This window comes from Pholcus phalangioides, unplaced genomic scaffold (assembly GCF_987345545.1).
Source record: "Pholcus phalangioides strain wild (caught in Gottingen) unplaced genomic scaffold, Ppha-v1.0 ptg000014l_1, whole genome shotgun sequence".
Lineage (NCBI taxonomy): Eukaryota > Metazoa > Arthropoda > Arachnida > Araneae > Pholcidae > Pholcus > Pholcus phalangioides.
In genome coordinates this window covers 2509017-2531247 of record NW_028301607.1, presented here as the reverse complement: position 1 = coordinate 2531247, position 22231 = coordinate 2509017, and the positions used below count along the sequence as shown (strand labels likewise).

The 22231-nt window shown below is 43.4% G+C and overlaps 1 protein-coding gene across 2 annotated transcripts; it reads right to left on the bottom strand.

Annotated features, from left to right (window-relative positions):
• Positions 1-1197: 1197 nt before the first annotated feature.
• On the bottom strand, positions 1198-21525 carry LOC149077923 (uncharacterized). Of its 2 annotated transcripts, XM_089241529.1 has the most exons (5): positions 21124-21360; positions 19831-19976; positions 7046-7141; positions 4672-4759; positions 1198-2291 (listed from the first exon to the last, which is right to left on the bottom strand). In XM_089241529.1, the coding sequence occupies exons 3-5, from the start codon at positions 7124-7126 to the stop codon at positions 1552-1554; spliced, it is 909 nt and encodes a 302-aa protein (XP_089097655.1). In that variant the 5' UTR covers positions 7127-7141; positions 19831-19976; positions 21124-21360; the 3' UTR covers positions 1198-1551. The 2 variants fall into 2 exon arrangements, with proteins under 2 accessions (XP_089097655.1, XP_089097654.1); XM_089241528.1 differs by lacking the exon at positions 19831-19976 and having other exon boundaries at positions 21124-21525.
• Positions 21526-22231: the final 706 nt, after the last annotated feature.

Genomic DNA, 22231 nt, shown 5'->3' with positions numbered 1-22231 from the left:
GTGCTCTGTAACCGTACCGTGGTCTATAAATATGCCGTGGGTTCCTGAAGTGATCTTAGTTCATTTTTACAAAATCAGGTTTTGAGGTCACGAGCCACATCAGATGACTCCGAAGGCCACATTCGACCCACGAGCCATGGATTGAGTATGACCTCGTACGATGCTTCAAAAGTTATACAGGCAATTATTGTCTGGTATTTTCTGCTCCGCGGCCCACATCCATCTGGACAAACGACGGCAATGCTTCATGAACTCTGCATGTGAAATGCCTGGATAGAATGACAAGCTTGAATCTGGGCCCAGTGATCCTCTGACTAGGATTTTGCAGCATTTTATAGAGTGGCCGGAACTTACAAGAGGTAATTTTAATATTTACAGTGGAGGACTGATTCTCAACCGGTGTGCCGTAGCTTTTTTGGAATCCATCATCTCCAGCCGTAATTTCAGATTTTTGGTGACAAAAATCACTACTACTACTACTACTTGGCCGTGCATATACTTTGTGCGCATTCCTCTGCGGAATTTCTAACGAATTCGGGGCATGTCGGAATGTAATGTGTGTTCTGAGTGTGTGTGTGTGGCCTTAACGTATTTATGTTGTCGGATTTGTGCTTGTTCTTTCTGGCGCTGGCTGTTTCCGTATCTGTTTTCCATATTTTAAAGTAAAGATGGTAAATGTGCTTGAATTCTCATGTGTAGGCCTTGTCTGCTCTCTGCGGCGAGACTATTTTGAATCAAGGACCGGCTCGCATTCACGCCTCGAAGTTGAAAAACCGCAGGAAACTAACCTCAGCCGACCATCACTGTGTCAACGTGGTTCAAACCTGGATCCTGAGAATGAGAGTCCAGCACGATGCCCACACTACCGCACAGCGGCTAGTTCTCAATCACCGACTATCATCAGATTGTCCCCGTTTCAGCTGTGATGGACATTTGGTGATACAACACGCTATCACAAGTAGCGTACAGTTCATTTGCCCATGAACTCTAAAGGTGGTTCGACGCCGCTCTGAGCCGCCCAAAAACCAGTTTTTGACGGCAAAATCCGTAAAAATCACCTCAGTCTCAGAAGCCTGCTTTCTGAACGGCTCAGAGCGGCGTAGCGTTGCGGGTGTGGATCCGGTCTTTAGATGATGATGATGATGGATTTAGGAAGTTAATAATCTGATGCGGAATAATACACACACGCACATTATTCTCACGAAAAATACGCAATTATATTCAAGAAAATAGCAAATTCCGTACAAATCAGTGGACAGTAGATTCTGATTTCACTCGGTCAGGATCATTCGGTTACATATTGTTTTGTACAATTTTGATTATGACACTCAAGAAATTGAGTCCAATACTACATAAGTCCGTAGTCCCTTGCATGATGAAGGCAGTACTAACAAGTACAAAAGTCACTAAATGGTCGGGCACCCCCCTTGTGTACTAATCACCAAGTCATATAAAGCCCAGACGTTCTTGTAACGGATGTGCGATAGCTTTCATGGGTCTGGAAGTCCAGCACAAGCGGTCCATGTTCCCATAAGGATACACGAAGACACTTCACCATGGTCGCCAGACGGACTGCAAACCCTCGTTACGAGCTAAAGCGTCGATGTCGTTGGGGTAGAGCTCTTCCTGATATTCCTCGTAGCTGGCTTCCGACACCGTACTCGACAGGGTGGGACTCGGGGACTCGGAAGAGCTACAACACGAGTCCCGACTCATCCTGTGCCGTGATACGCGGTGATTATGATGTTGATGATGATCGTGGTCAACTCGCGTCGACGACGACGGCGACCAGTGGTTGCAGATAATCCTGAACGCGCTGAGAGGACAAGAGATGCAGGAGCCACGCTGCAGGACCCTTGGCGGAATCACCAGCGCGTAGTCGCCGTTCGCCAGGCGTTTAGGGACCAGCGACACTTCTTCGGCGACTGGCGACTGTCGTTGCTGGTGCTGCTGCTGCTGTTGGTCCCAAGATGACGGCGGCGGCGACGACGGGGGTGACGATGGACAGTTGTTGGACAACGTCTCTGTGACACTGTCGCTGGCGACGCTCGTCTCGTCCTGTTGGAACTGCTTCGTCGGGTCCTGTTCGAGGTTCTCGGAAGTTGCGACAGCCTCCGATTTCAGGTACTGTATGGACTTGATGCGGTTCTGCAGGTGATTGCGGAGTCTCTGCCACACGGCTGGCTCCACCCCCGTCTGCGAGCACGTGGATAAGAACAGTTCCACCTCCTTAATGCACTCCGTGTATCCGATCTCGAACTTCTCCGTTTCTGGATCGTTCATCAACGCAGCTGCGAAAGAAAAACAAACATCTATCACAAGGGTGTTCAACCTTTAGAAGAGTGCAGGACCACTTCAGCGATTTGAGAACTTGTCGCGGGCCACGTACTTAAGTGATCTGAGAATGTGCTGCATTTGAGTGATCTGGAACTGTGTCACGGGTCATTTAAGTGATCTAGAAACCGCGTCACGGGCCACGTACGAAAGTGATCTGAGAATGTGCTGTGGGTCATTTTAGTGATCTCGAACTGTGTCGCGGGTCATATGAATGTTTTGAGAATTGATGGTGATTTGAGAGTGATTTTGAACAACTGTGCGGCGGGTCATTTGAGTGATCTGGAAACCATGCTGCGTGTCATTTGAGTGATCTGGAAACCATACCTCGGGTCATTTGAGTGATCTGAATATGCGCCACGGGTCACTTAAATGTTCTAGAACTGTGCCGCAACGATCTCTTAATATACTGCGGGCCACATGATTGCCTGGAACTGTGCCTCACGTTACTAAAGTGATCTGCAAATATGCTGTGGGTCACCTGAGTGACCTGGAACTGAGCCGCGGGTCCCCCTGAAGTGGCGCGAAACTGCACCGCGGTCACATCTGTGACGCTTATTTGATTTTCGCAGAATTAAATTTTGGCGTCACGGGCCACATCGGGTGAATCCGAGAGCCACGTTTCGCCCGGGGGTCATGGGTTGAGCATGTATATATGATCCATCCGGGAGGGAGGGGGGGGGGTTATTATCATATACTAACCGAAGAGTTCTATAAAGAAGCCTTTTCGGCTCTTTGATGAGGCATCATCCTCAACCAGGAGAGAGAGGTCCATTACATAAAGTCAACGCACACCCGAATAACTCGCGCGATGATGGAGTGTAACATCGGCCACGCCTCGTCCCTTTGGCGGTGTTTCAGCCGTTGGCTTAATTGATGATTAACACTCTCTGGGCAGCTGTGTTTTTTATAATTCCATCACAGCTTTTGAAGCACCAACGAGATTATGGATTGTTGTTCTCGAAGGCGCTGGAATGATGGAGAGCGTTTGTTTTGAACCTCGGCTAATGTGAGCGGGGAAACGTTTTTGGCCCCCTCCCGTTCCCTTGAAATCGGGCAACATTATATTCCCTAAAAAAATAATGAAATCAACTGCCACGAAATTAATAGGACAAGAAGGTCCTAAAGGCCAAGATTAGGCAAAAGTCAATTATGGCTGCATTTTTTTTTACTTGTTTTCATGTTGCCCAGGGCCGATGATTCTCGGATCGATTTTACAGTGTTAACAGCTAAGGCAAATGAAAAAACAAGGGGATGCTCAACCTTTGGAGTGCGGACCACTTCATTAGCTTCAAAACGCGTCGCGGGCCGCTTAAGTGATCTGAGAATGTACCGTGGGGTCACTTAGGTCATGTAGAAATGTCCCGTGGGCCGCTTGAGTGATCTGCAACTGTGCCACACGTCCTTAAATGATCTGTAAATCTGTCGCGAGTCACTCAAGTGGTCTGTAGACGTGCCGTGGGTCACTTAAATTATGTGGAAATCTCCCGTGGAGCCTCTTGAGTTATCTGGAACTGCGAACACACGTCACTTAAATGATCTGTAAATTTGCCCCGGTCACTTGAGTGATCTGTAGAAATGCACTGTGTCATTTGAGCGGTCTTTAGATGTGCCGTGAGTCACTTAAGTTACTTGCACTTACCCGTGGGCCACTTAAGAGATCTGTAGACGTGCCGTGGGTCACTTAAATTATGTGGAAATGTCCCGTGGGCCCCTTGAGTGATCTGGAGCTGGGCCACACGTCACTTAAATGACCTGTAAATCTTTCATGGGAAAACTTGAGTGATCTGTGGATGTGTTGTGTGTCACTTAAGTGGTCTTTAGATGTGCCGTGAGTAACTTAAGTTATGTGCAAATGTCCCGTGGGCCCCTTGAGTTATCTGGAACTGTACCACACGTCATTCAAATGATCTGGAAATATGTCACATGTGTCACTTGAGTTATCTGGAAATTTACAGCGGATCACTTAAGTGAAATGTGCCCACTTAATTCAATTTTCACAAAGTTAGGTTTGGGCTCGTGAAAACGTTAAACGTTTGGGATCGTAATAATCTGGACCGTAGGTTATTCAAATGATCTAAAAATATGCATTGGGAACCTGTAAATATAATCTGCAAATAAACGTGCTACGGGCCGCTCGAGTAATCTGTAAATTTGTCACGAGCCACTCAAGTGAATTGGAGCGGTATCATGGGGGGTGGGGGGAAGTCACTTAAGTGGTCTGGAAATGTGCCGCTTAGTTCATTTTTATAAAATTTATGTTTGAGATCATGGGCCACATTTGGCCTACGGGTCATGGGTTGAGCATATATTGGTATATATAGTAAACCTATTTACCTGTTTTATTTTGTTTCGTTATTTCGTGCAGGTGGCGCACCGTGAGCTCCAAGATGTCAGCCTTTTCCAATTTTGCTTGCCTCGAGTTCTGTAAAAAATGGAGTAAAATATATTTTACGTTACATTCACATTTGAACAACATTCAACATTGCCCTCAAATTCTGTCCTCACAATGATATATCGTTCAAGCCAGGGCCACATTCGTGTCGAAAATATTTGCTAACCCTAAATATTTGCTTCCAATATTTGCCTTTCCCTGACGCAAAGACACAGCAGCAGCGAAAGCTGGTTACACACTGGCTCAGATTGACCATGGCGAATATTTGCTTCCAGAACACTCTAAGTGTTGTAACTGTTCGGCCGCAGGGGTTCTTAACCGTTTCCAGCCACGACCCAAAATCAACAGGATCAGCTTCGCGGCCCGTGGGACTATTTATTTTTCGAAATTGGTAAAACCAGTGATGCAATAAGTGCATTTCTAACAGGACTGTAAAGTGGGTTTTTGTACGACACTCATCTACGAAACCCCGACGAATCAAGTCTAGGGTGAGACCTATGACTCAATAATACCAGGCTGTAAGTGGAATAGTTCGGCCCTTCTCGGAAGCCCCCCCGACCCCTCCTGCGAATCAAGTTTGGATCGTGACACATAGCTCAAGAGTCCCTGCATATAAGTGGATTTATGCTGTCCATCTCGGAAGCCTCTGCGAATCAAGTTTGGGTCCTAACCGAAGGCTCAATTGTCAACCCATCTCGGAAGCCTTTGCAAATCAAGTATGAATAGGGACCCATAACTCAAGAGCCCCTGGCTGTTAGTTGATCTGAACGACCCATCTCGGAAGTCCCGGTGACCCATACGTTAAGAATCCCTTTCTTCGACCAGTATGTGACCAGACGGACTGGAAGATCGGGAAGGAAGGAAGGTAGCACCTTTTGACTTGGGTTGGAAGCTGCCTTCTTATACCTTCCAGCCTCCAGCATTTGACGACTATTGCCAATGGTGGAGCGGCCGCACTACTTGCTCACGACCGGAACGTATAGGACCAGCCTTGACAAGAGTGTTGGTCCAGGCTTTAAGATCAACGACCGCACTAGATGTGACTTGTTCATGCTTCAAAGGGAACGGGAAGCAGCAAAGCTGCATTAAGAGTACATTAAGAGTACTTACAAGCGGCTTTGGGAAGCAGTGATGGTAACCTCGTCAGGCAAAATTTCCCTTTTGACTAAATCTTTCCAACACATTCCGAAATTTGTGCTGCCATCTATTGATGGAAATATGCAATCAATTATTTTACACTAGAAAAGCATTTTGTGTTTTGCATTTATATATTTTTTTCAACAAAAATTCTTGTTTGATGACCTCTCAAAATTTCCCCCAAACGCCAAGAAATTTCCCATGTGGACCAATTTTGGCCAATTTTTCCCACGCAAATGGGAAATTTTCCACGAGTTACCATCACTGACGGGAACAAACTTTTCCTCCATAGTTGCAAATACAGTACTCAAATCAAAACACTCGCCAATTTCTTTTTTTCTTTGCGCCAAACTCATGTACAGTAATTTCACGTAGAATGCCAAAGCACCGCCAAGGATGGGTAAAATTCCCTTAAGTTTCTTATGATGGGTGGAATACAGACGAAAGAAATTATTATTGAGCAGCAATAGTTTCGCACATTTCTGGTTGCCACAAAGAAAAGTAGTTTACATTATATATGTTACAGTAAATGTGATAAATCGGTAATTATACATAATAACCGGTCATTATGCATACTTACCAGTCGCTTGGTAAGTTTGATAAATTTATCACTTTCACCGGCGAGTAATCGCTTTTATCTGTGATTATGCATAATACCCTAGCGCAATTGGTGAATTTGATAAATATGAGGAAAAAAGTTCCAAATGAGTCTGTGTGTGATGAATATGGTCGGACCCCGATATAATGATAACAAATTTTACGATCGTATCCCGATATAATGACAACAAATTTTACGATCGTATCCCGACATAATGATAACAAATTTTACGATCGTATCCCGATATAATGATAACAAATTTTACGATCGTACCCCGATATAATGATACAATAAATGTTGAATTATCATGTTGTAGTATCTCATACACTGAAATTTGTCATGTTCACCAGCGACGCGATGCTTGGGTATTATGCATAATCGCCGGTAAAAGTGATAAATCTTGGAAAATTCATCAAATATACCAACGACGCTTGGCTACTATTCATAATCACCGGTAAAAGTGGTAAAATTTAGGGAAATTTATCAAACTCACCAAAAATCCTCGTAAGTATGCATAATAACCGCATTTATCACATTTACCGCAACAAATGTATAAAGAGATTAATGACTGATGTAATCACCTCTGATTGCTTCTTGTCCACGACGAGACTCTTCAGCTGCGACAGACAGTGGTTGATTCTGGCTCGTCTTCTTTTCTCCATCAATGGTTTGGAAGCCTTTCGAGGTAGAAGAAGAACCGTAAGTTGTGTGGCGAGCGAAACTTTTATACGTAGTTAGAAATAGTTATAAAAAAAATTTATATTACATTTAACCAAATTTTTATACCATAACGCGCAAGCGTGGGTCCAGGGCGATTTGGTGGGATGGACGAAATACAGTCGGTGTCCAAGCAAAAGTCACCGAAGTCCACGAAAAATATCTGATGGGGTACTGCAGTTGAATTTCCAAAATTTCTAATTCATTATTTCATGACGTGAACAGTCAGGGCCGTAACTAGAATTTTTACCGCCCTCCAGACCAACCGTGGCCCCCCGCTCTGTTCCCCCTTGGGGATATAACTGGTTCGTCTCAGGAGACGTGGGCCACGGTGGAAAATCCGACATCCAAGACCGGCAAACCTCCCGCACCAGGCCGTACAGCCCCAAACCAACCAACAGCACGGGAATCCTCCCACAATTCCCCCATTTGCTGTGCACAGATGCACATCGCCTGCAGGCCACGAATTGGGCCCACGAAAAACAGTTATGCAAGTTATTATACGAGTATATACTGTATATATATATATATATATATATATATATACAAACAATCAGCTTGACAGCGTGTCAGAGGGGCAAACATTATTTTGCCACCCTCCACACCTTTAAAATTATATGATTTTGTTACGGTGTTCTTTGTTTCCACCTAAAACTAAAACTGCCGCTCCCTCTAAATTTTGCCGCTCGGGGCAGTTGCCCTCCCCCCTCTCTAGTTACGGCCCTGTGAACAGTTACGAACTACGAACTAGTTATCTTGACATCAGTAAATCTATTGCAGGAGTTAGAAACCTTTAAAATATTTTTTACTATATACAGGGTGTTTCAAAACGAATCACCTAATTTGAAATGCGTATATTACGAAAATTTAACATAGACACTTAAGATTAATTATATATTACATGGCTAATCATAAAGTTCTTTTACAAACCAAATTAAAGGTGCTCAATATGTCAACCTTGGTACGCACAGCATATGCCCTAGTCAAATTCGTCCTAAACTTTTGCGAGCATGTTTGCATCCACTGCGAGTGGATTTCTGTGGACTATACGTGCGAAACTCTGTCAGATGCGCTCCACATCTTCGTCTGACATGCAGGGACGGCCGGGGTATTTCCCTTTACACAGACAACCCGTGTCTCGGAATAGTTTATACCATCGCCCAATGCTCTTGAGCGGTAGATGAACATGTTGTTACCGACTAACACTTCGCGAAGCGTTGAACGCAAAACGATTTCTGTTGTGCAGTCGCCATCTCGACAAACACTGAAGTGGCGGTCGAAGGCGGAACGTTAGCGCTAACTGTCGGTAACTGCGAGAGAAACTCGAGATTTCCCTCTTTCTACCTATACATTATTCGATCAAAACGGATTGAAGGCTGAATAGTTATGATTTTTTTTTTTAATCTGATGATTCTTTTTGAAACACCCTGTATATTTTTCACTACGCTTCAAAATTTTAAATTGACAAAGTCTTAAAGCTAGGCTTAGTGACTTCTGCTTGAACGCGGACGATATTGTAGATCGATGGTATTGTTACTTCAGTGCCTAACGCCACAGTGCGTTAAATAAGGAAGGCAGGGTCGTGTCTCCAGTGGCGTATATGGTAGCATGCTAGCCCCCGTTTGCAAGACGGCCTGCGTCCCGGTGGAGAGCAGATGACTTTTCTTTCCGAGTTCACCTCAGCATGATATCCAGAAAATATCTGTTTACTTAACATTGTGTATGTTCGTTAGATCGTCCCATATTTTACGGGATAAACACGTTCCCTCCCCCCAGATTATTGTGCTCTTAGGAGTGATCGCTCCCCTCGCGCCCTCCCTCTCTCTGGATCAATGGTAATGAGTGAATGCATTTTTGGATTGTTGTTGGCAGGGACGGTCTTGAACGTTTTGTGGTCCTCCGCGAAAGCAATTTTTCGGGCCCATACGCGGAAGAAACTAACAGAGATTAGGCATAGAGTCTTAGAGATTAGCCTCCTTCTTGCTGTCAAAACTTACGAGGAAAATCAGTGCAGGGGGCCCAGCACTGAAAGTTTGGAGGGACGCACATGAAAGTTAATGGCGTTCCATGGACCAGCCTGTTTGTCAGAGACCCATATTTTTCGCAGCTCACCCTGTGGTTTTGTGCTGAGCAGTTAAAGGCGCGGAATCCTGATAGCATCGCCCTCCCTCCCTTCCTGTAATGTCGGCGATGTGACGTCTGAAACGCATCTATAACATGCACATATTTTCCATCCATCGAATTTCAACGATTCATCTTCAGTCCTTCAAGGATACACCTACGAACTCGACTGGTTTGTGTCAAAACCAGCTTTAGTAGGAGGTGTAAGCTGGTGTTGGTTATGTGTGCATTAGTGTAAAATAAAAAGATCTTCTCATTTTGAAGCTTTCATTTTAGACTTCGGTCAGTTTTTGTCTTTTTACGGCGCCGTTCCGTGGTGATTTAAAAAAAAACTTATATTTACATTTTAGGCAGAACCTGTGCAACGAATTAAATGATTTTCTATAGAAACCTATAGGAAATCACGTTTCGCTTAAGGATTCCGGAAAGAATCATCTTCGTTAGCCGAGGAATCACCGCATGTGAAAAAATAAGAATGAAATATCAAATGTGCCTATATGTAAATTAGAAGGTATCGTCGGCAGATCTCGGAAAACACCAGTTTAATTTCATTTTGGCATGTGACGGATACTGATTGCATGTCAAGGAGTTCAGATTGATGAACCGCTACGACCGCGTCTTCTTCTAATTCTTCTTCAGAGACAGCATGTTATTAAGAGAGTCCCCCATTTTCATTTTTATTCCCCCCCCCCCACAACATGATACGTCGAGACGATCCCACACATGACATGAACTCGAATTTGAAATTCCGCGTACCAAACACTCGTTTCGGTGCCTCAAAGTATGTAGTAGGGCATAGGAAAATCTCCAAAAGGGACAAGAGGCGGATCCTTAAAGGACTGAAGATGAATCGCTGAAGTTTGATGGATGGAAAATATGTGAGCATGTTATATAGACGCGTTTCAGACGTCAAATCACCGACATCACAGGAAGGAGGGAAGGGCGATGCTGTCAGGAATGTAGCCTCCTCTCCCCCCCCCTTTTTTTTCTAGAGAAATCTGAATATTCTTGGAATTTTTCGTCGGGATCAAGACTAATTACAGATTCTGAAGTTGGTTTCGATTTCGTGTTGTATTGATCTGTGATTATCGGTTCTTCAGAATTTACCGAAGAGGTCATTCTCTGATGCCAAATCAATTTTGTCACCCAGGTGCGGATCCAGAGCTATATGCCGTGGAGGGCGAATTAGTGAGAACAAATTTCGTACGCTAACTATGCTCCCCGTATTTTACGGGACAGAATCATAGTTTTCCGCATTATTTTTTTGGATCCACAGCTGCTGGTATCTAACGGTGAGAACAGCCTTCACACACACAAGGACTATAAGATTTACTGATTGGTAAATCCTCAAATGTCTGAATGTTTTCCTGAAGCCGAGGCCACACTCGTGTCCGGCCTGGCCCCCATTACGTGTATAGAAGGTGTTTGAAGTCTTGTCGAAGAGAACGATCAAGAGACCGTCCAGCCCTCACCCCCCAAGTCGAAGTAGTCCGTTCCTTCGCGATCTTCCAATCCGTCTAGCCACATACTGCTCGTGGAACGCCAACACTATTAAAAAAACATGGAGATTGTTATGTGTGTAAGCAAATATTCGCCAAGGGACATCGGGCCAGTGTGCATGTAGTCAGCCTATGACGCTGGTGCTTCAAAGCAGAAGCTGGAGAAAAACATTGGAAGGCAATATTTTTCGAATGACTATTGAACCAGCCTGGACCTGTGCCTAGCCCAAGGTTAAGTAGATTTATGTGGTAAATTTTTTTTAAGATTTACCAGGAATAATCGAAACTGGTACTACGATGATAACGTTATTTTTCCACAAATTTTATGACAATCAGGATTACCACAACAGGGGGAGTGAGCTCTATATAAGCCCTGCATTTATAAATTTTTATAAATCGTCATCCAGTGAAAGGTTAAGGGGAAATTACTTTATTTTACCAACCTCGGTCCTACCGCCACAAAGACTATTCAGTTCCATATTACCTTTGAAAGGTAGTGTGGAAAGTGTTGCCCTTATATACAGAGCGTCCATAATTAAAAGGCCCTATTTTAAAGTAGCCTACAGGCGAAACCAGTCATCAGAAAAGTGTGAAATTTTGTTGAGGACTTCATGAAGTGATGGGAATTTGTTTCGGGGGAAAAAAATTAGTTGCACATGTCGCCACCAGAGGGCGTTTCACTTTGAATATCTGTAGTAAACATGTAAATTTATGTGATGTCACGCAGCAGCAGTTACAAAACCTAGAAACATTCGTGGAGATCTTGTTTCTCAATGTGTTTGGTGCTCACAATGACAAGTTTACGAGATCGCGCTTTTTTTGGTCAAAATGCTTCACCAAAACAGTAATTCCGCAGTAGCTGCTCTACGGAAATATCGGATTTGGAAGAGGATTCGCAAAGATCCAGTGGATGTTAAGAACCTTCGGAGTATGATAACGAAATTTGGAACCACAGGATCGTTGGCTGTTCGTCCTGGAAGAGAAACCCCGTTTCCATAGACGCAGTACAGGAGGTTTCGCTCCAAGTAGATGAGGACAGAGCTTCAAATACCCGCACTAGTGTCAGGCGTGTAGCACAGGCGTTGGATAGGCCACGTTCAATTGTCCATAAGTTCATGCGGAATATCCTCCAATATTATTATCCGTACAAACTTTCACTTGTGCAGCAGTTGCTTCCAGATGATTATGACAGCCGCTGTGGTGGTCGAGTGGTCATAGTGACGGACTCGCATTGTTGGTTTTCTGTGGTTCCCAACTTCAAGGTGCGAATGCGAGCCGATCTCCCCGTTAAAAAGTCTCGCCACAGAGAGCAACAGTCCTACAAACAGTACAAATATTCAGTCATTACACTTCACTCACTTCACTTCTGAAATATAGATGGCAGCACTAAAAAATCATACACAACACTAGATACGCACTCAGACTGTTAGGTACACATACTTACACTTCCGGCACAACTCACTAGGTAGTAAATTGCCCATGGCGATAGCCCGGAGTTGTGCTCGACTTGAAAAAAAAAGATGATGATTATGACGCTCGCCTCCGGTTCTCACTGCAGTTTCTGGCTCGCGTTGAGGTTGATTCAGAGTGGCCTTAGAATATCCGCTGGACAGACGGAGCGCATTTTCACTTGGATCGTGCAGTCAATGTTCACAACTGCGAACTTGGGAACCAGAAAACCCGCACGCTAGAGGTTTCGTTGCATTCACCAAAAGTGACGGTATGGTGTGGATGTACTGCATCATTTATTTTCTCGGTCCCTACTTGCACGAGGAGTTACGTTCTACAGGTCCACTGACATGTTCGATCACCGAGAAGCCATATGCATTGCTGTTACAGAACGAAATTGTTCTGGCTCTGCAAGCACGTCATTGTCATGCAGACAGTCTTTATGCAAGACGGAGCTCCTCCACACATTGCAGATGTGTGTTAAGAATGTTTTTTAAAACACATTTTACCGAAGAACGTGTCAGAACGAATCAGCCAGCACTTCCCTAATCTATTTCCTCCCCGATCCCCTGACCTTAATCCATGGAATTTTGGCTTTGGTGGCATTTGAAACGTCTGGTAAGTCGCGACAATCCCAGAACTTTACCTGACCTTAAAGTGACCATAAAGGCAGCATTTCATGCCTAGTGCTGAACATTTCCCCGCACTCACTTCGGTCAGTTGTGGAACATTCCGTCTTGCGATTTCACGTGGTATCTGAAAATGATGTCCATCATATGGAACATGTTTCGTTGCAGTATCAAACGCATTCTGGTGGTGACATGTGCAACTAATCCCCCCCTAAACAAATTCCCATCACTTCATGAAGTCCTCTACAAAATTTCACAATTTTCTGATGACTGGTTTCGCCTGTAGGCTACTTTAAAAAAGGGTATTTTAATAAATTATGGATGTCCTGCATAACGGTGAATTTATGTTTTGTGCAGTTATATGTGTTTAGATAGTGCCATCTATTTGCTAAAGACAAAACTGGAAATAAATGAATAAACGAAATCACAAAATAATATGTGTCTTCTTTGAAGAAATAACAATATTAAAAACTTTGCACTGGGCCAAGCTGCCATTCTGGTGGGTTGAAATATCAAAGTCCCCTGATTCTAGCAGGATCCTGGAGTTAAATGAACTCGGCCACCTGAGGGTCATGGTGGAAAACTTCAGTAATAATCGGCAGAGATTCGTCCAATGCTTCCGAGGTATGGCCTGTTGCCATCGCGGCAGAGAGCCTGAGCGTTGTGTAAAGTGCATCAATGATCATGGAAGTCGAGACTGTCCCAACGTGCGGGGAAAGGATCCCCCCTCAGTGTGTGAACTGTAAAAAGTTCCAAACTGCGAATTGCTGGAACTGCTCTTTCTCTCCCTACTGTAGGTCTAAGCAGAAGGCAAAAAAGAAGAGAAGATTCAAGTTCATACCGGGATCATCAAAATAGAACATGCTTGGTACTGACCACTACTACTAAACCAGACATACACCTCGTCAATATTCCTCTGCGGAACCTCTAACGAATTGGTGCATGTTGGAATGTGCATGTACGTGTTGTGAAACCTAATGCTTGTTATGTGTAGTGTGCTGCCATCTGCCACCAGTTTTTCTAACTATGAGTGAAGTGTAATTGAGTGAATGATTTACCGTTGCTCTCTGTGGCGAGACTTTTTAATGGGAGATCGGCTCGCATTTGCGCCTCGAAGTTCGGAACCACAGGAAACCAACTTCAGCCGACCACCACTATGGTGACGGTGGGGTTCGAACCCGGATCCTCGCGATGCGAGTCCGTCACTATGACCACTCGACCACCACAGTGGCACACATGGTACTGACAGTGAAAAAACTACTGGTCACTCCTAGGGTTTTTGAGCGAGCCACTGGAATTCTCAAACAGCTCGAGTTACGAGCTGTTTGCTACCGGCGGTTGAAACTGCTCCTGAAAAAGTTTTAAGACAAGCAGAGATCTCTTGTAAACAAGCTTGCCGTGACCATCAAGCAAACCCTGAACGAAATCTTCCCGATAAATCATCTCCAAGATCCAAAAGACGTTGCACAGGAGATTGATAGAAACCATCAATGGACACGTTAACTCGCTCCAGCGATCCGTGTCGTTGATTATGATGAACTGAACTTCACCATCGAAGGGGTTTTTTAGGTTAGAGCCCTCACGGGCTGGTCTTTTTCCCCCATTTTCTCTGTAGGCTGTTACAGGCAACAATAGTTGTTGGCGGTGAATTTCCCGTAAATCAAGACAGATAGCATTGAAAAGCACCTTCTAACAATTAGCCAACAGTTCGACACGAGTAAGTGAACTAGTGATTGAGCAAGAAAGTGAGCGAGCAAGGACCGAGTGAGAGACAAAGTGAGGTACCAAGTGAGTAGGTGACAGCTCGAGTTACGAGCATCAGTTCAGTTCATCATATATGTATGTGATATATATATATATATATATATATATATATCTCGCTCGTTCATAGAAACCCCTGATTGTTCATTCATTCGTTCACTCACGCTCTTAATTGCTCATTCACTCGCTCACCCACTTACTCTGTTAACTGCTCATCCACTGAATCATTTGTTTAATCACTGACTCATTTGCTCATTTTCTCACTCACTGACTCACTTAATTGATCATCCACTAACTCATTCGTTCGCTCATTGACTCATTTGCTCCGTTATTCACTCACTAACTCATTTGCCTCCCTTGCTCACTCACTGACTCATTTGCTCACTTAATTCTCATTCGTCGACTCAGTTGCTAGCTCACTCACTTAATTCTCATTCGTCGACTCAGTTGCTAGCTCACTCACTTAATTCTCATTCGTCGACTCATTTGCTAGCTCATCGACTCGCTTGCTCACTCAATTAATTCGCTCACTTGATCACCCACTCACTCCCTATATAGCTCACTGACTCCTGTCGAACTGTTGCCGGTGAATTTTCCTAGAGATGAATTGCTTGGCGTTTAATTTTCCGGACACGCTCGTTTTACACTCGGTAGCAACACCGAACTTCAAACAAATCCTGCTCAATTATTTCAGAGACCAACTCGTGAAATTATATTCAGTTATTTCGATCCGATCTAAGTTGAATTGCGGCATCGAGATAATGCTAGGCATCCGAACCGAGTACAGGTGTGGAGTTCCTCAATGCCCAACCCAAACTGCAGAACAGTCCCCCATCAAGGGCTATCAAGCTTGTTCATCAAAATGCAAAGTGAAAGTTGTACAACAAACGAGCAAATGCATATAATTTGCTTTCTCTCCGTCCTTATCCTCACAAACAATCGGATATTTAATTGAATAAATCCGGAATCCACAAGAAAGAAGATGGCATCCATCCACCTGCCAGATTTCAACACCGATCAAACCTTACATCTATTCAAGCAACGCGCGAGGATAATCTCATGCAATTACAGGTGGAAGAAATGAATAGAAAGAGAATCGATTCCATTCTTTAATTATTTCATATGCGTATCACACACCTTCTTGGGACCCGATCACGAACGGCAATTATCGGCAACTCTCTTGACGATAAGTCATAGAGTAAGATTGATTGGCAATCTTTTTTGCCTCGAGGGTGGAGTATCCGTTCCTAGTCTCGTAATAACCGATCCTGATACTCGAAATCGGTAATTATAATGTCACTATTGACATCTCTTACAAGACTTGTCTGCCTACGATGCTGACGGTTTGGAGGTTTGTTTCCTCTTTCGCCGAGGCTTATCTTCCATCGTTGACGTCCCTTTGCTGCTTGATGATTTCAAACACAGCAGGAATTAGGTTTTGCTCTGAATAGTTGAGTGTGGGCTCGACACCAGGGCTGGATGAATCCATTGCGTATGTGGAAATTTTGATCGGGCATGCTTTTTTCAGTGCTCGGAAAATTCATCGCCGACAGTTCACCGAAAGGAAAATTCACCGACAACAATTCACAGAAAATAAAATTTGCCACTTGGAAAATTCATCTCTAATAATTCACCGAAAGGAAAATTTACCGCCAACAGTTCACCGTATAGGAAATTTACCACTTGGGAAAATTTCCCGCCAACAATTCACCACCGAAAAATTGACCGACAGCAATTCACCACTGGAAAATTCACCGCCACGCAATTCACAGAAAGTAAAATTCACTACTTGCAAAATTTACCACCAACAATTCATCACCGGAAAATTCACCAACAAATCGCCGCCGGAAAATTCACCGACAAAAATTCCCCACCGCGCAATTCACCGAAAGGAAAATTTATCACTCGGAAAATGCACCACCAACAATTCACCGAAAGAAAACTTTGCCACTTGGACCACTTGGAAAATTCACCGACAAGCAATTAATTCACCGATAAAGTGACACAGTGTGTGAGCTAGAGGACAAGTGAATGATTTGTCAAATAAATTAGGAAGTTAGTGAGTTAGCAAGTGCACAAATGAGCAAGTCAGTGAGTCCCACTCAAATACGGTCACTCATTCAATCTCTCGCTCGATTGATAACTTCCCACTCACTCGGTTACAGACTCACTGTCACTCAAACGGTCATTGGCTCACTCACCCGTTTACCAGTTCACGCTTACAGTTTTCCCTGAGCGCTCACTCAGTCGTTTATACGATCACACATACGGTTACTCCCTCAACTTGGTCAGTCATACTGTTTAAAAAAAATATGGTAAAATCAAAGTTTTACCATAAAATTTCATAAACTGGTTGAAAAATCTTTGGTGATTCGATTGATAAAACGTGTAAATTCTTTGTCGCTAGACAACATGCGCGTCACGCCACGGCGCATGTTATAAGGGAAGAAAAGTTGTGTCTCTCGTGGTGTGTGTATGAGTATTCCCCAAGCGCGCGCGCTGATCCGCGGACCGGTGCGTGAAAATTTTTGTGCCTGACGAACTTCAAAATCGTGGAAATGCTCAGTACGTCACACCATCTACCAACGGCAAATTTTTTCCACAAATTTAATTATTTATTTTTTTGATGATCCTTAAATTGTTTCTCCTATTTTACGGTATTTATTTTATTGGTACGGTATTGTCGGTCCGCAATTATTTCCCCCACTAATTCCTTCACGGTGGTTGACGAGCATCTGGCCACATGCCACTCGCTCGCAAAAGATTGACCAGATCAGTGAGGTCAAAAGAGTGACCGAAAGATTGACCCTTGAGCAAGCATGAGTGTGCAAGCATGTAAATGCCCAAAACGATGTGTAAGCATGTGAATAACCAAAGGATTTACCTAATCAGGATTCATATAGGACAATTATCGCCAGAAAAATTGTGAAAATTACGTAAAGTTGCAAATTATGGCCAACAAAAATTACCAAAGGTAAGTAAATTTGTGAATAACGTTGGGCGACCAAAATTCATAGAATGTCCCATGAAGTAGGGGTTACATGGTCATCCTACATACACTATTTATTTTATGGCCGGTGAGCTGCAGGGGTTACCACAAATTTGGCCCGTGAGCTGAAAAAAATTGTGCACGCCTGCTCAAAAACCTCAGAAAAAGCGTCGCAAAACAATGCCGTTCTAACGCGTGGGCCAAGAGCTGCAGTTAGGGAGGAGCAGGCGGGTCTGGTGCCGCGGGCAATGTGGACACGCAAAGACGGTTAACCGAATTCACCTTTTAACTACTCCTTCTACATTATAATGCGCCAAAATGTGTGCTTGCCCTGGCTGACGCAGTATTTAGTTGCAGTCCTGCATGAACCCCCATCAATCTGGGCGTGTTTCGGGGGCGCTAAGCAGGGCCGTCTAAAGAGCATCATGGGTCCCCGGGAAAGTCAACTTACCTGAGGCCCTTATCTGACTATAAATGTCTGCCTGCCAATTCACATGCTTAATTTCGAAAATCTTAACCAGATCTTATTATCATGAGGCTATACACTGGGCAGTGCACAGGCGGGCTCATGCGTTAAGACGGCACGGGCCCTCAGCTGCACTACTAAACCACGCATACACCTCGTTCATATTCCTCCACGGAACTTCTAACGAATTGGTCCTCAACTACACTAGAATACTTCATGAATCATGAAATCTGGCACTGTGATTTACGAAGGTGATAATGTCATCCATGTTGAGGGTCCCATAATCAGGGCCGCTACCCTCTCCTTCAACATTACAAAAGGCGGTGCCCAAACGTGTACTTGCCCCACGTGCCCACGGTACTCATGGCAGTGCATAAGAGGTAAGTGTTAGTGTATTTCGATGTGTAATTTTACATAAAAAATTACTTTTTCAAAAATTCAACGTTTTTGTATTTTTTTTTCTTAATATATTGAGGATTTAATTTTAATTATGAATTATCTCTTTTCAAAATTCACGTAAAAAGTCTTATTATGACATTCAATAGTTTGTTCTTGTACCAATTACTAGATGGCAGCACAAAAATAATAAAAATCCAATTCGATCCGCATTTAAATAGGTTTCGATCTGTCTATGACAGCGGTTCTCAATCTTTGGAAGCCCGCGGCCCGGTAAATGTCTTCTATGTAAGGCCGGTATTGCATTATAAAAGTTTTGTAAAAATTGTTTTATAAAGCTTGGAAAATGCAACCAACCAATAAACTTATTGGTTGCATTTTCCAAGTTTCATATAAAAGAACTTCTCTAAAAATTTTATAGTGTAATGCCGGCCTAAGTGAAAGGCCCAGTAATACACACACACACACACAACTAACGAGAAATTAATGGGAAAAATGAAACTGCGATCACTCACGGCCCGGTGGTTGAGAAACACTGCTCTATGAGACGATATACTCAGGGCCTGTTTCTCATGTGGCTAGGGTTACCAGATTCGAAAACTGAGAAAGGAGGACGCCTGTTTGCGCACCCTTTTTGACGTCACTTTTCCTAACTTTCCGCAAATGGCACTACTAGGAATCAGCATTAAGTTGCTGATGATGATGCTAAACGGCACAATGTTATTTGCATTCTGTTTTCTTTGTTTTTGAAAATGTGAAAGGAAACATCCCTCCAGTACACGGCATTAGATGTTGCAAACAATGGTATTCTTAAAACGCATGTTGCGGTTTTGTTCTTCCAGAGCTGTTTTTCAGGCTACCTTCAGGGCCGTCTTAAGAGCATCATGGGCCTCCAGGCCAAGTGATTTTTCTGAGACCCTACACGGAAAATTCTCGAAAAATTCAACTACCTGTTTTTCCGAGGGGCCCTCTTCCCTTGAGGGCCCCCGGGCCGTGCCAGAGTGGGCCCATGCGTTTAGACGGCACTGACTACCTTTTTTCCATATCATCCTGAACCGAGCCCGCAACTAGATGCTTGTTCAGCCCAGGCAAGCACTCATTTGGGCGCCCCCTCGCAATGTTGAAGAGATTAAAGTGGGAAATTTGCGCCGCCACCCCCCTCCCCGGTCCGGTGCCCGGGGTACCAGACCTGTTTCCCTACCCCAGTTGCGGCCCTGCGATACGAAGCAGGCGTATGTCTAGAAATGAATTGTGAATTCCCAGAACTTTGAAAATATTGGCCGTTCAACCAAGCGTTCGACTAAAAATATAAAATAAAGCATAATTGAGTGATAATTACCTATGAGAAATTGAGGCCCCAGGGGCTGAATTCCAAGATGTTGTAAGCATGTCAAATGGTTACACGGGAACGATGAAGCTAATTCTGAACACATTCCCAGTTTGTATTCCGAAACTTCGATCACATTATCAACCAACAAACCAAGACTTCAATTAAAAAATATTAAAATAATTGTTTATTTATTAATTATCATATCAATAATTTATTAATTAATGACGTATGAAAAATTAAGGTCTAGAGATCCAAAATCAAAGATGTTAGAGTCATGTTATAAACCACATGGGGGGCGAAAAAGAGCTCACTTTAAGCACATTTTCAACCTTAATTCCCAGAACTTTCGAAAATATCAACCACTCAACCAAGAATTCGATAAAGAATACAGGGTGCATAGCAAACATGGGGGAATAACATTTTACTGCCGAACCATTGATCTTAGAGGCATACTTCCAATTAGAAAAAGTTTCCGAACAACGTGTAGTACTCAGATATGCCATTCATGTTTCAAGAAATTGTATAGTTATTAAAATAAAAAATTAACTTTTTATACAGTCAGTCCGCCATGTGCCCCGAAACCCAGTCAGAAAGTTGTGGCCCTAATGCCAAAAAAGAAAAAAAACCGCCATGTTTCTAAGTGCAATATTCGCTGATATACAAGTCAAACCTCGTTAATGAGTCACTCTTGGAAGAGCAAAAATATGACTTAGTAAGAGGAGTGGCTCGTTAAAAACGGAGTAAGCCATAGCTATGCCAATTCCTGCCAGAGGACAATTGGGACTTCCAAAGAAAGTGACCCGGTAAGCGGAGTGACGCGTTAACCGGGTGACGCACTAACGAGGTTTGACTGTATTCGAAAAACGGAGGAAATTTGGATAAAACAACAGCGTTAAATGCGGGTAAAACGGTTTTTCCAGCACATTTTTAGAGCTGTTTTTTTCCCAACTTTCCTCTGTTTCTCGAATATCTCAGTGAATATTGCACTTGGAAATGTGGAAATTTTCTTTTTTTTTGACATCAGTAGAGACAGGGCAACAACTTTGTAATTGGGTTTTTGGGCACACGGGAACTGTATAAAAAGTTGGTTTTTTCTTTAAGTTAAACTATACAGCCCCTTGCAACATGAATGGCATTACTACACGTTGTTTGGAAACGATTTCCAATTGGAAGTTTACCTATTGTTTTATCAACGGTTTGCCAGTGAAATACTATACCGCCGCCCCCCTATTTGCTATGCACCCGGTGTAAAATAAACCAATAATTGATTAATTAATAATTAAATTAATTTATGATCATTACCTTTCTGTCTCCTCTTTGCTTTAGATCCATGTTCGTATCCCTCGGTGCCGGCATCACACAAAATTACAAGCAATAATATAATCAAAATCGTGTTTATAATCAAATACGCGTTAATTAGATCTTATTAATTTGATATTGGTCAGTATTGATGTTTGCACATGGCGTTGGGGGGGGGGGCGGGGGTGCAACGTCCAGAGAGCACTGTACCTTCCTTCCTACACGAGAGATTTCACGATTCTGATCTGTGTGGGTATCATGATCATGTCTCTCTTCCCCAGACGAGGCTTCTCGATCCCACGGGGGTAACTTTTTTTTTTATCCCATCATGTAAAAGAAGAAAAGAATTCTTTCATGTTGTTAATACGGAAGCGGGAAAGATCGCGTGTGCGCTGCGTGGGGCGCGTTGGGAAAGTGGGAGAGAGAGAGGACACGTGCCCTCGCGTGACGTCAGCCACACGCGTGGCTCGCTCGGCCAACGGGAGTGACTCGGGGCGTGCCGCGCGCGTGGCCCTCCCGCGAATAGGACGAATCTTCTATTTATTTATTTTTTTTATATATACATGTTTCAACAACATGTCTTAAAAAAAAAAAAAAGTAGCCAGGATATTACATGGCAGGTATTTTTTTTTTTTTTATTATTAAGAGGAAGAATGTGGCGCACAATCTACAAGAAAATAAACGAGGCATGTTTACCTCGAGCATGTTTTTGAACATCAATCAAAAATTGATGGCGAAAACAAAAACATTACGTCGTGAGTTTTCGCATTTATTGTTTCATTTCCCCCCCCCCTCCCCCCCGACATTAATGAACTTGGTTTGTTCGGCTACTGATGGTTGTTTTTTTAAAAGGCATTGAGAATCATGTTTTTTTTAATGTTTTCATGTTTCATGTTGGATTTCCGCTTTGTGTGTTTGTGTGTGTGTATGTATGCAACAGTTGGAACTTTCTCAAATTCTCGTGACGAGTTTTTGTTTCTAAGATCTGTATGTTGTTGTTTTGTTTTCTTGATTGTGGATGTTGAAATTATGTTTGGACATGATTCAATTTTTACCGACATGATTTTACCCATGTTTATTACGAAGCTGTATTCGATGCCGCTGCGATTCT